Here is a 15,746-nt window from a genome sequence, read left to right on the forward strand (position 1 = left end):
TTTGGTCTTTATGATTTGGAGAAAGCTAGAATTCAATCCATGACTTATAATTAGAATTTAGTCTCACTGGTTTGATAAAATTTTCTTGAGTAACACATATGGACAGGAATATTTATGAGGGGTTTATCAAACCGTATGAACTATTTATGAGGTTTTATCAAATTATAAACACTAAATTCTAACTTTTTTCTAATTATAAGGACCAAACTTGTAACTTAACCAAGAACTTCTTTCTAAGAGTACAACAATAGAAACAAACAACAAAAGAACTAAAGAAACTAACAAATCATCAAATAAAGAATCCATCTATGGAGGGTGGTCTTCGAACTAAATTGTCGAGTCTTGAGCATGGTAAGTTAAGTCATGAATGATAGGGTTACTCTTGCGCTCGACCAAAATGAAGCATTTAATAACCCAAAGAGATAAAGATCACATATGAAATCAACAAAGACATAAACCTCATTCACATATCACATTTTTCCAACCAGAGATTCCGAATTCATAAAAATAATAATAAAAATAAAAAAATCAATTTCAATCTAAAAAAAAGATAAACCAGCTTCAAAAACTTTAGAAAGACACTTGTGGCAGGTCAATAATCTCAACAAGTTGAACAGATCCCAACGAAAGAAAATGATAGACAAATGTGTAATTTAACTTTTTGAGGATACAATGTATAAGCAATATGGGGCATGGCAATTTGAACCTGACATATTTGTGTCATTTTGAAAGATGGTTTGATTTTTGATAATATAATATGGTGTCTTTTTTATGTTAAAAAGTAACCACACAAATCAAATAAACAAAAATCCCAATTTTCTTTTTTATCCATTATTCCATGTCTCTCCATTTTTAGTTGATGATGACTCAAAAAAAAAAAAAAAAAAACCCATCTAGAAGCTTCTTTACCTTCCTTTAAATACCTTCACCCACTTCAAATCCAATTCCCATCACTCTTTTCATCTCTAATTAAATCTCAATGGCTAGTTCATTTCAAGATAAGCAAATGGTCATTGGAGCTCCGTTCAGGTTGACGGCTGCTTTGGGGCGGCTCCGGCATGATTCTGTGGCGGCTAGCTCCAAATCAATGAAACGATGTAAGAATTAGAAAATAATATTAGCAATTTTTTTGCTGTTGAATATCATAATTAATGAACAAAATGAATTGATAGGTTTGATGAAAATTGCAGATAATGGGAAAGATTATTGTTCAGTAAGAAACCGAGTGAGCAAGATGAGAAGAAAAGCTAATGGCTTTGCTCATGGGATTCGAGACCACCGTAAGTTGTCAATTAATTTTGAAATGAAATTTCATGTTGTATCAAAGTTTACGAAACCCAAATAGATCGAACATATTACTTTGAAATTTTATATTAAATGTGTAACATTTTTATTTAAGATTTAAATACTATTTTGGTCAATCTACTTTGAGCTTTGATTCAAATGTTCATTTTGGTTTCTGTAAATTCAACTTCGATCCATTTTTGGTCATGGTAACAAAAGTTAATAATTTATCTTCCCGAACTTTTAAATACGTAACAATTTAATATTTTTTAATTGTAACACTTTTTGTGATATGGGTTTGGTTTAGATTTTGATGTTTGGTATTAATTTTTTTTTAAAAAAATGCAGTGAGATTGGGGCCTAAGATAAGAGAGACAGTGAAGGAAAAGTTGAGATTAGGAGCCAGAATAGTGAAAGTTGGTGGGTTGAGAAAAGTGCATGAAAAATTGTTTAGAGAAGTGAAGAACAACAAAGGAGAAGAATTGGTTAAGGCTTCCCAATGCTATTTATCAACAACAGCTGGTCCTATTGCTGGCCTTCTCTTCATCTCCACTCATCATATTGCTTTCTGTAGTGACACACCCATCAAAATCTCTTCTCCAAATGGACGTCATCATTTCAAATTCCATTACAAAGTAAATATACTTTCTCTCTCTTCATACTCATATACTTTGTTTCTCTCTCTATTAAGTTGATATGTTAAGATTGAATTATGGGCCTATATAGTTTGTGTTCTACAACACTTACCCGAATGGATGAAAGATTAAACCTCTGACTTCAAATGAGAAATTTCATGTTAATTACTGTGGAACTAAACTCACATTAACATCATTTTAATTTGGTTATGTCAAACATTATGATTAAAAACTGTCTTTTACCTTTTACTATATTGAATACATGATACATTTCTTTCAAGGTTATTTCCAAATGTAGGAAAATGAACAAAAATATTTATAAATATAATTTCACTATCTATCTATGATAGACTGCGATAGATCGCAATAAACTACTATATGTGTCTATCATGTCATGATAGACACAGATAATAGTTTATCGTAGATAGACTGTGATATTTTGCTATTATTTGTAAATATTTTCAGTAGTCTTGTTATTTAGAATAATTTTCCTTCTTTTATTCATGCGGCAATAGTTTTTTTCTAAAAAAATTGTGATCATTTTCTTATGAATTTTCAATTATAAAAATATAATTATTATTAGTTTAATAATAATTATATTTCTTTTTTTTTTTCAAAATTGTTTATTATTGGAGACATTTTTAAGATAGCAAATCAAAGAAGCTTAGAGGTAAAAGTTAGTTTTATAAGTGAAATTTTCAAAAACTAAAAAAAAAAAAAAAAGATTATTAAACGTAGTCTTATTAATTTAGTTTCAAAACCTACAAAAACCTTTTTTTCTCTTTTTCCCTTAACTTATCATATGTTAAATACATTATGAAAAATTATAAAATTGAAATTGAAATTAAGCTGAATTTAATCTAATAAAATTATATATGGTTGAATTTTGCAGGTTGTGATTCGAAAGGAGAAGGTGATGAGAGTGAATGAAAGTGAGAATGTAAAGAAAGCTTCAGAAAAATACATACAAATAGTGACATTGGACAACTTTGAGTTTTGGTTTATGGGTTTTTTAAATTATCAATCTACTTTCAAATCTCTTAAGGGAGTAGTAGAGAAGAGTTTGAGCTTATTGCTTTTTTCTAATGGCTTAAAGATGGGGATCATGTGTACTTATATATGTGTGTGTCATTTGAAGTATAAAATATTTGATTCTTTGTACAGATTAATCCAATCTAATTAATGACGAAAATTTCCCATTTTATTCAACTTTAATCATCATTTCATCTGGTGTGTACGATTCTTGGGCTTTGCTTTTGGAACCACCCTAAGAAGCTTCATACCAATTGAAATAGTTGTCCTCACTTATATACCCACCATCCCCTCATCTAACCAATGTGGGACTTTGGTCGCATTCCCAACAAAAAGTTCCTAACTAATTTCAATTTATGAGGTTTTTCATATCATTTAGTATATAATTATAGCGTATTTCACATCGATTATACGAGTATTACATTTTTCTAGAGGGTTTGTAGATGTCATGTTTGAGCCTTCTTGTACCACAATGGGCGATATATACGTTTCGAACATGCCTTAAAATATCTCGGAACTTAAAGCTTCAATTTGGATCATTTTCAAGGTTAGGGTTCCCCCAATTTGAATTGATCTTATATTAAATGATTATGCATAAGCAACATTCAAATATATATTCTCTAAAGGGAGTGGGTAAATAGTACAAAGTTACATGATCCATAGATGACACAAAGATGAGAAATGAAGGAAGAAAAAAAAAAAGAAGGAAAAACCCAATATTCAATTATCATCTCAAGAGTGGGTGATACCATTTAAGTAATTAAGGATTCATAGATGACACAAAAATGTGAAAGAAAGGTAGAGATATAGCAATAATATATATCTTTTAAAATAAATAAATTTATTGCATTGATGTGATTGTTGAAGGAGAAATTTTGAATCAAACACATATTGTCACGTTATTTACCATATTAATAATAAAATTTCAAATAATTGTATTTGGGCCTACTTAGAAGTTGACATGTGTCTCAAGTTGAAATTGAAGACATAAATTGACAAATTTCGGTGATGCCACATGTTTTCATCATGACCGTTAGATTGAATAAAATTAATTTTATCCAATTTGACATTATTATTTGGGCTAAAGTCCAATTGAGCCCAAAAATAAGTTTAATTTCATCCAAATGTCAAATAAGGCCCAAATCCAATTAATTTGATCTCCATGCACCAAGCAAGCCTAAGCCTACAAAGTCTACATGAGGACTCTATAAATAAAGAAGTTCTCTCCATCTTTGAGGGTCGGAAATTTTATAAAGGGCCTAGAGAGGACTTCCTAACTCTTGAAGTTAACCACACTTGAAGATTGAAGTTCTTTAGAGATACAAATACTCTTCCAAGATTTCAACTTCAAGAACATCACGTACTTCGCTTCCTCAAATTAAGTGCATTCAACGATAGAGAATTAGAGGATCAAGTACTAGAGATCAAACCACATTTGTATCAAATCAACATCAACGCAAGTTCAATTCCACGAAACAAGTTTCTCTGAAAACCTCATGTGAACAGTGATTTGTGTACTTTTAAGTTAAAAATATTATCCCGACCTCATACCTCATACATAAATATTTAAATAATTTTGGATGATGATGTAGAGATTTAAGATGTGATTTGGTTGTTGACTTGAGTCGTTGGTTTCTCTTTTTACTCTATCTCTACTTTAAAAAATGTGTGTTGCCATCACAAAGCAAACAAACCACCTCAGAAAAAGTCATAAAAAATCACACAAAATCACTCACTTTATTATGTAGGAGACAAAAAAGAGAGAAACAAAATTGCAAAAACAAGAAAAGAAATGGAAACCCACTCTTAGGATAACGTATTATATGATGAATAATTGTCGGAAAAGAAAAATATGCATGCAATGCATTGCATGGACGGCGAATTCAACCCTACTTTCTGTCTTTTAATTCTCTCTCTTTTTTATCAACATTTATCAATCTTTTTCTTTTTCTTTTTCATATTCCAAAAATTCAAATAAATAAATAAATAAATAACCCTTTAAAAGCTCTTTAAAATAACGGTGTTCAAATAACTCGAATAATCCAACACAACCAGACTACTCAACTCAAAATGTAAGAGTTGGGTTGGATTAGTTTTGTAATATATATATATTTTTTGTTTAAAGTTTGATTACTTTGTGACTTTTTAATAGTTTTCTTTTAAAATTATTATGATATTTATCTTTGTTTAAAGTTTGCAATAAATATCATAGATGTTTGGTATTTAGCATTTGAATTTTATGAGTTTTTAGTTATTAGTCATGTGTTGTATATAAATTTACATATTTTTAATTAAAAAGAAAAAATAAGTTATAATCCGACAACACAACCCAACCCAATCCAACCCAATCTGGGTTAGGTTGGATACTTTATCTGGATCATTTGGGTTGTCAATCCAACAAATCTGAATTTTCAGGTGAGTGTTAAAAATACTTCAACTCAACCCAATTCAACCTAACCCATATGCATCCTACTTTAAAGAGCTTTTCTTATATTTTATCCTTTTAGGTGTTATGAGCCATGATGGGAGAAGAAACAATTTTTACCGATGGAGTAGTTTCATTTCAAAAGAAAAAAAAGTCATAGAGAGTTTGCATCTTTCTGAAGTAAAAAAAACAAAAAATAAAAACAAAAACAAAAGTAAATTTTTAAAAACTGCTTTTTAGGAATTATTTGATTAACCATTTCGTTTTTTTTTTTTTTTAATTTTTGAAAATTAAGTCTATTTCCTCCTCATTTCTTATTATGATGTGCATCTTTTTTAAATGCAATGGTTGGATTCTCTGAGTCAAATTCAAAAACAAAAACAAATTTTTAAAAGCTGCTTTTTTTTTAATTTTCAAATTTTTGGCTTGGTTTTTTAAACAATAAAAGTAAATAACAAAGGAAGCAATTTAGAGATGAAAATAGTATTTATAGCTTAATTTTTAAAAATAAAAACAAAAAACCAAATGGTTATATCAGGGGGATTTAGTTTTCAAAAACTTAGTTTGATTTTTGAAAACATTAGTAAAAAGTAGATAAGGAAGCAATAAATTTAAAGGTGGAATGAATGTTTATAGGCTAAGCTTAAATTTCAAAAATAAAAAATAAAAAATCAAGCACCATTTGGTAATCATTTGGTTTTGGTTTTTGAAATTAAGTCGATTTTGAAATTAAGTCCATTCTTAAGTAAAAATGTTGAACTATTAACCAAATTTTATAAAAAATTAAAAACTAATTTTATTAGTTCTCAAATTTTGACATGATTTTTTTTTACTAAGAAGCACAAACACGGATACGATAGGATACGAGAATATGCCAATTTCTAGAAAATTAAGATATAGATACGTTGAAGATACGTTTATATATATATATATATATATATATATATAACCAATTAATGGTTATAATACTTTTTTAAGTTAGATTAAAGTAGATTCAAGAAAATAGTGAAATTTTGAAAAAAAAAATCCAACAATGTCAAATGGTAGTTGACTAACTAGAGCCGAAAGTAGGAAGTAGAATGTAACGACCGGATCCTTACACATTATGATCCGACCGCTACGACATGCATACTTAGACTTTTCTATCATGAAATGAGTTTTGGTAAAAGTTTCAAAGAACATATCTAATTTTTTATTAATTAGATAGAAAAGCTATATAAAAAGTTTATTTATCAAAACACCAGGATCCATAAAACATTTGCGTGGTGGTACAAAATGCATATGCCTATGATAGTGAGTTTGATGGTTGGCCATTTGAGCGACGTCCAATTCTACCACCTACGTTGTATCCTTACCTACAAAGTCTGTAAAAATATAGGATGAGTATATAATATACCCAGTAAGTAGTTCTCACGTAGGGTAGTGACCAAATGCACAATCACAAGCAACATGTCATGAAAACGTATGCTCGGGATTGAAAACGTATAATAACATGTGGTGGTCGGTTATGCTTCCAACATAAATCTCTCCACCCTGATAGGAAAATGAGGACTTAAGGGAAAACTAACCCATCTGATGATTAGCGGGTCATGCAGTCAGTAGGGCCAGAGTCGCATCCAACATCAACCATTAACATAAACGTAATATTGGACTAGAGGGGTGCAACCATACATACCCTGCCAGCCCATAAATTTCTCCGCCCTGATAGGAAGATGAGGACTTAAGCGGAAACTAACCCATCTGATGATTAGCGGGTCATGCAATCAGTAGGGCCAGAGTCACATCCATCATCAACCATTAACATAAACGTACGATTAGACTAGAGGGGTGCAACCATACATACCCTGCCAGCCCATAAATTTCTCCGCCCTGATAGGAAGATGAAGACTTAAGTGGAAACTAACCCATCTGATGATTAGCGGGTCATGCAGTCAGTAGGGCCAGAGTCACCTCCATCATCAACCATTAACATAAACGTAAGATTAGACTAGAGGGGTGCAACCATACATACCCTGCCAGCCCATAAATTTCTTCGCCCTGATAGGAAGATGAGAACTTAAGCGGAAACTAACCCATCTGATGATTAGCGGGTCATGCAGTCAGTAGAGCCAGAGTTGCATCCAACATCAACCATTAACATAATCATGCAACATAATAAAGGTACACTACCACAGAGCACTTAAAGAGGGGGTGAGATAAACTACTTACCTTGACTGTGATTTAATTATTCCTTATTATTCTTTATGATTTGATCAGTAGAGCTTTCCCTTTTTAAACTAGAAGGAAATTTGGGCAGCACCTTACCTGAGCTTTTCTCTTTTAGTCTCATATAACTTCCTCACTCACACTTACTCTTTCACACGATTCTTTGTTACTGAGATTTGTTTGAGAATGGGTTAAATCTTCATCAAAGGGTCCTATTTATAGTAGTTTTCAGCTCTTCTCAGTGTGACAAATCATCCTACAGGTGCCTTCTTTAAAATTACTTAGGGTTTGAGGATTCCTCTCAATAAGATACATAATTCTTGGCTAACGTTTGCCCTTACATCATCATTCTTTGTTTGTATTCAATTTTAGGGTTTTTCTATCTATAAGACGTGGCCAAATTCAACGCATAATCCACGCTTCTGTCCAAATCTCGCTCTCTCCAGCTTTCTCGCTGGTTTGGCTCTCGCGACTTCCGCTCTCGCTCTCGCTGGTCTCGGTCGCGCTCTTCGCTCTCGCTGCTCTCAGCTTTCTCGCTACAATTCTCGCTCTCTCCGATTTTTCCTTCAATCTCGCTTTCTCCAGGGATCTCGCTCTCTCTACTCTCGCCAACCTCAATCTCGCTAGCCTTGCTTGCTGGGGTTTCTCGCTCTCCAATTTTCTCTTCGATCGAGCAACTCTCTTCTCAGTATCTCGCTCTCTCCAGTTTTCTCGCTGCAATTCTCGCTCTCTCCAATTTTTCTTCATTCTCGCTCTCTCTACTCTCGCTTTCTCCAATTTTCTCTTTAAATCTTGTTCTCTCTAGGAATCTCGTTCTCTCCACTCTCGCTAGTTTTCACGCATGGTTGCCTTCACTGCTTGTGAATTCCACTTCCTCTTTTTAACTCTTTCAAATTTTAAGAGTATATGGGCATTCACCTCAAATTCTTCCAATGAGTAGTGTCCAAACAAAAGTTATCTACTGCCCGTTGTCTCTTGAATTAGCTAGCGTCCAACTTCCAATTAATCCTCCCTGATTCTGCTCCCTTATTCATTATTTTTGGATAATGAATAAATTTCCAATTAATCCAATAAATTTCCAGTTCCAATTATTCATTTTTTTCCTTCTAAATTTCCACCCCTTTAAATAAAATTTCGTCCTGCTTAATATTTGACATTTAATTTCTTGTATGCGTACAAATCTGGGTCGTTACATAGAAGATGAAGATTGAAGACTGGAGTTGAGGTTGAAGAGGGTGTGAATCATGATTTAGATAGTGAAAGAGAAAAGAAGACTGGGGATTTAATTATGTTTTGGGTTTTTACTTTTAACTTTTTATATTTTTATTCGTTATCGTTTTCACCATTTTTAATCTATTTTATTTTGGATTGCTAAAATGGATTGTAGGTTTGGCTTTTAAAGTGGTTCGGCTTAAACTTGAAAAAAAATGACCCAGTGTGTCCCCTTTATGTATCTGAAAGCTACACATATCTAATTTTTTTTTAAGAAAAAATCAGATATTTCAAATCACGTATCAAACATAAATCTATCAAGTACCTGGACGTATCCATATCAAATACGTATTTGATACCAATTCTCTGCATAATTAGAAGTATTTGTGCTTCCTAGATTTTTTAAAATAGTGGTAAACAAGTAGATAGCAAAGCAAGAAATTTAGAGGTTAAAAGGGTATTTAAAGATTTAATTTTTAAAAAATAAAAATAAAAATCTAAATTGTTAAAAAAAAAACAATGACCAAATAGTTACCAAACGAGATCTTAAAGATCTATTAAACACAACAAAACAAAAAGTAGGCTTGATTTGATAACTATTTAGGCCTTGTTTGGTAACCATTGTGTTTTTTTGTTTTTGCTCTTGAAAATTAAGTCTATTGATACTACCTCTACCTCTAAATTTCTTCATTTGTTATTTACTTTTCACCAATAGTTTAAAAACCACGTTAAAGTTTGAGAACAAAAAAAAAAAAAAATAGGTTACAAAAAGTTGTGTTTTGTTTTTGGAAATTGGCTAAGAATTCAACAATCGTGCATATGAAAGATGTAAATCATTGTAAAAAAAATATGGATGAAATAGGTTTAATTTTCAGAAAGAAAATAAAAAATCAAATGGTTACCAAACAAAATCTTAATTTTTTGTTATTGATTTTTGAAAATTGTGCTTATTTTCTCTAATTTTTTTTTACAATGACTTTTCTTATTTTCATAAGGAATTATTTGAATTTTTAAGTTAAAAACAAAAACGAAAACCAATTTTTAAGTCTTCAAAACTTGATTAGATTTTGAAAATATTTGTGGCCAAAATATATATAACAAAGCAAAAAAAAAAAAAAAAAAAAGGGTTCATAGTTAAAGTATAATATTTATAAGCATTCAATAATTTTGATAAAAAAATCCAACAAAAAAAGATCAAATCTTTATGAAACGGTATCTTAGAGGCTTATTAAAATGAATTTAATATGGAAGAATTCTTTCGAATGAAATAGATCTAACAAACCTATGATTGAAATCCATTTTTCTAGAGACTTCATTTTTCCTTTAATTTCTTTTAAGTAGATATGATTGTTGTGTCCTGGCACAATATAGAAAATTTGTCATATTATTTTAATAATATGATATTGTTTATTTTAAATTAGAATTCACATCGTCTTTAAAGGAATACCTTATTAACGAATATACTTCATTTTATTTATATATATATTATGATTAGACAGCATTTATAAACTTAATTTTGTCTAAACAAACAGAAGAGTTTTTCAATGAAATATTCTTTAATTTTAACTTTTAAAAGAAAAGTAGATTGTAAATTAGGTTTAGAAACCATTTGTCTAGATAATTTTTCTAAGTAAATTCTTGTTGTGCAATACACACAGAAAAAAAAAATTTCTTATTTTCATAATGGTATGATATTGTAATTTTAAATTCGAGGTCACATCATTTAAATCCATATGATATGATATTTGTATCGCGAATATACACATATTACCCTTAAAATTTTATTAAAGTCATAAAATCACAACTTTTTAAAATTGGCATGCATGTGTGAAAAGGGGTTTTTTCAAACAAATAATCCATTCTTATACTTTAAGCCATTGGCTGCTTTTATTTTTATTATTATTATTATTTTTAAAAGGAAACATTACTTTGTGAAATGGTCACAAACAGTTGATGATTAGTTGGTTTTGTTAAGCTTTGTTAAAGAGGGAAAGAAAAAGGAAAAGAGAAAGGGAAATATCCTTAATTTATCAAACATACCTTTGTCTTTCAATAGTAGTTGATGATGAGGCAGAGATGACTCATAGCTGACCAAATTTAAAAAGCAAAAGCTATTTTAATTTTATATCATTTCAATTTCCCCAATCTCTTCATCATATACCAAACTTCTAATTTTTCCCTTTAAATACATTAACTCATTCAATCAATTCCATCAAATTCAAACCTCCATACATTCCTAAATCTCTCCAAAATTTTCTATCTTTTCTTTCGGTTCGAAAACAAAATGAAAACTACCCTTCAAGAATATATGTTGGAATTTCAAATGTCATTGGCTCTAGTACGAGCTAGATATTTGGGTCATCCTTCAAGGCATTTTCACAAATCTTCTTCAGATGATGGATCTCAATCGATTGAGAAATGTAAGAGCTACATAAGAAGAAGAACAACAAGTTATTATTATGTACAAGTAGCTTAATTTGCTAATTACTTTGGTTTCTGAATTGTTGCAGATAATGAGAAAGATTGGATCTTGAATAGACTCAACAAAAATGGGAAAAGAACAGACAGTATCATTTATGAACTCCGAGAACATGGTAAGTCTTCTATAGAGATCTAAGAACAGACAGTATCATTTACGATGAGACTTATTCAAATTCTGGATCGGGACGTTACTTATGGCGAATTTATATATGGTTGAATTTGCAGAGAAATTAGGAGCCAAGATATCAGAAACAGTAAAGGGAAAGCTGAGTTTAGGAGGAAGAATTTTGAGAGTTGGTGGGCTAAGGAAAATGTACAAGAAACTATTTTCAATGAGTGAAGGAGAGAAGGTTTTGAAGGCTTCACAATGCTATTTATCAACAACAAATGGGCCTTTGGCTGGCCTTCTCTTTATTTCCACTCATAACATTGCTTTTTGCAGTGATAAATCCATCAAACTTGATGATTATGTTACATTTCACTATAAGGTAAGCTTCTTTATAATACCTATCTTTTATGTACATTAACTTATTTATTATATATATGATCTGTTTTTATTATTATTATTATTATAATGTATGTAAATTAAGATACTGAAGTAATTAGTTTTAATTTTGCAGGTTGTGATTCCAAAGGAGAAGGTGATGAGAGTAAATGAAAGTGAGAATGTTAAGAAAGCTTCAGAAAAGTACATACAAATAGTGACAATGGACAATTTTGAGTTTTGGTTGAAGGGATTTTTAAATTATCAATCTACTTTCAATTATCTTGATCAGGTAGTAGAGAGAAGACTTTGAGTTTCTTTCTTTTTTTCTTTTTAATTTTTAATCATGGTTGAAGTATAAAACAGAGGGATTAATTTGTACAAATTATTATTAATTCAATCTTATGAGAAAGTTACTCCATTGTATGTTTCTCTATATGATCTGTATATGCTTATAAGTTATTGAGAAATATTGTTCATCATTTTTTTATTTTTTGAGTCGTGGGATTTTTTTTTTCGAGAAACAAATATCAGGAAAAAGAATCAATTTGATGTTATCAATATGTTTAAATCAATGCAATACAAGTTTTTGGGAAAAAAAATAATTAATTTTTATTTTAAAATTTGGCGAATTGTGTCAACTTTCATTCAGACGTAAAGTATTTGATTGACAAAATATTTGTGTCAAACAAATAGATATGTAAATTGACTTGCACCATCAAACAAAGTGATATACGTAGTTGTTGTCTTTTGTTTTGTTTTTTTTATATGTTGTATTAACATTTTAATGGACATCAAAACTTCAAATCTTTTCGGTAACGACGTTGAGTTAGAGCGGTCAGCAGTCGACAGGATGAAGTTGATCATCAACTTGGTTATGTAATCCAACAATATATAAACCACCACATTTGGAAGTGATAATTTGGTGTTGATTATTATAGTCTATGAAGCACAGACAATTAATTTTTTGCCATAATATATGTATCAAACAAAGATATGTATATATTTGAAAACGTGTCCTGACACATGCATCAGACAAAGTATACAAGTCTAACATGCGAAATTGCTTTTTTCTTTTTCTTTTTTTACATGTGATATATTAACATTTAAGTGGACATTCTATCTTCCATAAGAAAAGTCTATATATTAATACATATTCATTTTTATTTTACAAAAATTGAGAGATGCTTTACATTTTTTCACAACACAAATGTTAGAGATGTGGAATTGGCTCTATATTTGTTTGAGATTGCTTGAGGTTGGTTTTTGGACTGGTTTGATGATGTCTTAGAATATGTCTCATTGGATGTTGCACAAGATGTTGATTCTCCAAAATATTTTATTTCTTTATTTGGAATCCTTTTATGGTCTGTCAATATTAAATAGGAATATTTTCCTTCTTCCGATGTGCTTATTTAAGAGTAAGTTTTTTAGCTTGCTAGGGTTGTCGCTTTTGTATTGAGACTCGAGCACAATTGCATTTTCATAGCCTTCATCGAAGTTCTCTGTAATTTTGGTAGTTGTGAAGCAAGAAGTTTGAGTGTTATTATGCAGCATGTTGTATCATTGTTCATGTGTTATTTGAAGCAAGCTTGAAAAGAGCTTTTGGCATTAGGGGAGCCTAAGGCATCATTGGTTGAGGAGTTCTCATTCTTAGGAGAATCCCTAAGGGAATATTGGTTGAGAATGAGTTCTCATCCTTAGAGAAGTTCCCAAAGTATCGTCAACAAATAAGGAGTTCTCAAACTTAAGGAGAGCCTTAAAGTTTTATTAAGTGAAGTCGTCTTCATTTGCGAGCTAATTTAGGTTGACTTAGAGCTAGTAATCCTATACGTTGGATGGCGTCTTGAGAATTTTTCCTAAAAACAATCGTCTGATGAAAATGTCTTAATTTAGAGAGAAAAAAAACTCTTTTAAAAAAGAAAAAAATGGCCATGATGAAGAATAATGAGTTATATATATATATATATATATATATATATATATTTGTAAATTGAAAAACGTCACCACCCAAGAAGATTGGAATTTGGTGGCTAGCTCATCTTCTCTCTATGATGGTGCAGCCATTGAAGACAAAGGGCAGAAGCAGCAAAGATTCAAAGGTATGTTTGTGTGTGACAAAATTTGACATTATTCTCAACCACTTTCCAAGAATATATCCCTTTAGAATGCTATATTTTTGCAAAAGCATGTGATTTGGTGGTTTATTTTTGACTCATCCATTGCCTTTTTCTTTTTCTCCCATTATCTAAAATCATTAAAAATAAAAATCTTTGCTGAAATTACAAAGTAATAAAGTTGGGCCAGCTCTAAAGTTATTGCATGTTATGCATTATCATATCATATATACTTTAATTCCATTCCTTTTTCCTTTCATCATAAGGAAAATTAAAGTATATACTATATGATAATGCATCACATTCAAAAACTTTAGATTGGATTAGATAAGGGAAGTCCACTATATATGATCAGTGCTGTGACATATAACATGGTAATTTTTATTAGATTAGATAAGGGAAATCCACTATATATTTTAATTTGTTCATATATATATTTTTTTATTTTGGAGATTTATTTTAAATGACAAAACTACTAAAAATATTTATAAATAATAGCAAAATTTCATTGTCTATCTGCAATAGGTCGCAATATACTACTATCTGTGTCTATCATATATTGTAGCCTATCGTAAATAGATAATGAAATTTTGCTATATTTGTAAATATTTTGGTTCATTTTCTTATATTTGAAAACAACCCTTTAATTCTTTTTTAGAAAACTATGGATTAATTGACTGAGAAACTTTTCTCTCAACAAATTTTCTAACTTTTCTAAATGAGATATAGCAAATTAATCTGTTTGAGAAAGCATTTTTTTTTTTTTCCTTTTCTTGAAGGTGTTTCAATGGATTTAATTTTGTTGGGATTAATATAAGTTGTTTGTCTCTCCATAGCTATTTTGGTATGCTCATGTACCATCATTAATATAATCCATCACATTTTTATCTAGGTTTAAATTTCATTTACAAAGTCGGTGAACCTTTTGAACTTCCATTTTGTTTATATATAATAAATCTTTGAATTTTGACTTTTTTTTTTTTTTTAAAGAGTAAAATTTTTCTGTTAAGAAATCAACAATAAAAAATTAACAGAAAACATAAATAATAGAGAAGTGACATAGAGATTTACTTGGTTCTTTAACAGTAAGATAGCTACGTCCATGAATAGAGGGAGAGAAGAATCTATTATTGAAGATAAAATATCATATTACATATTCAAGAAACGCCTTTAAAATTAGAGAATTTATATAGTACATTCCTTTGAACCTAGTGTCAAAATCGTAAATAACTTAAATAGAATAAATACGAATACAAGAGATTAAAGGCATTCCAACAATTTTGTGTCATGGAATCCCACATTTATTGTATTGATCAACTTTGATCCTAAACATGCAATTTCATCACATTTATTGGAGGCAGATCTAGTTGAGATGAGTGTGACAAGTAACTAGTTTACTTGGACTAGTAAACTTTAGAGGAATGGTATCTTGTACTGGTTGGATCGTTGCTTGTCTAATGAGGCGTGGAAGGTAGCTTTTTCATATTCGGACTTTTTTTAGCCCTGTTACCTGCTTGGTGGACTAGTAAACTTTAAAGGAATGGTATCTTGCACTGGTTGGATCGTTGCTTGTCTAATGAGGCGTGGAAGGTAGTTTTTTCATATTCGAACTTTTTTTAGCCCTGTTACCTGCTTGGTGGAGTTAATTCTTCTATGGGATTCTCTCTTGGTTCGCTGTTTGTTAGGTATCTAAGGTTACCTTTATTGACTAGTCGGTTGAGGGTCCTTTCAACATGGTTTGTCCTCACTCACATGCATCCTAGGAAAATTCCCAGGAGGTCACTCAACATAAGATTGCTCCAAGCTAAGCAAGCTTAACTTTGGAGGTCTTATGATTGAGCCACCGAAAAGGAATGTGCACCTTGTTGGTA

The 15,746-nt window shown here is 30.5% G+C and overlaps 2 protein-coding genes across 3 annotated transcripts; both read left to right on the forward strand.

The window, feature by feature from the left end:
- Positions 1–949: 949 nt before the first annotated feature.
- On the forward strand, positions 950–3,128 carry LOC120081988 (GEM-like protein 4). 2 transcript variants are annotated; one of them, XM_039037177.2, is made up of 4 exons: positions 950–1,097; positions 1,191–1,280; positions 1,633–1,919; positions 2,812–3,128. In XM_039037177.2, the coding sequence occupies exons 1-4, from the start codon at positions 980–982 to the stop codon at positions 3,100–3,102; spliced, it is 786 nt and encodes a 261-aa protein (XP_038893105.1). In that variant the 5' UTR covers positions 950–979; the 3' UTR covers positions 3,103–3,128. The 2 variants fall into 2 exon arrangements, with proteins under 2 accessions (XP_038893105.1, XP_038893104.1); XM_039037176.2 differs by having other exon boundaries at positions 970–1,097; positions 1,173–1,280.
- Positions 3,129–10,990: 7,862 nt separating this feature from the next.
- LOC120082017 (GEM-like protein 4) lies at positions 10,991–12,194 on the forward strand. The gene is made up of 4 exons (XM_039037224.2): positions 10,991–11,213; positions 11,304–11,387; positions 11,500–11,762; positions 11,895–12,194. Exons 1-4 carry the CDS (start codon positions 11,078–11,080, stop codon positions 12,069–12,071), a joined length of 660 nt encoding a protein of 219 aa, XP_038893152.1. The 5' UTR covers positions 10,991–11,077; the 3' UTR covers positions 12,072–12,194.
- The last annotated feature ends 3,552 nt before the right edge of the window (positions 12,195–15,746 follow it).

Source organism: Benincasa hispida, chromosome 7 (genome assembly GCF_027475165.1).
Source record: "Benincasa hispida cultivar pf3 chromosome 7, pf3_genome.v1.1, whole genome shotgun sequence".
Taxonomy (NCBI): domain Eukaryota; kingdom Viridiplantae; phylum Streptophyta; class Magnoliopsida; order Cucurbitales; family Cucurbitaceae; genus Benincasa; species Benincasa hispida.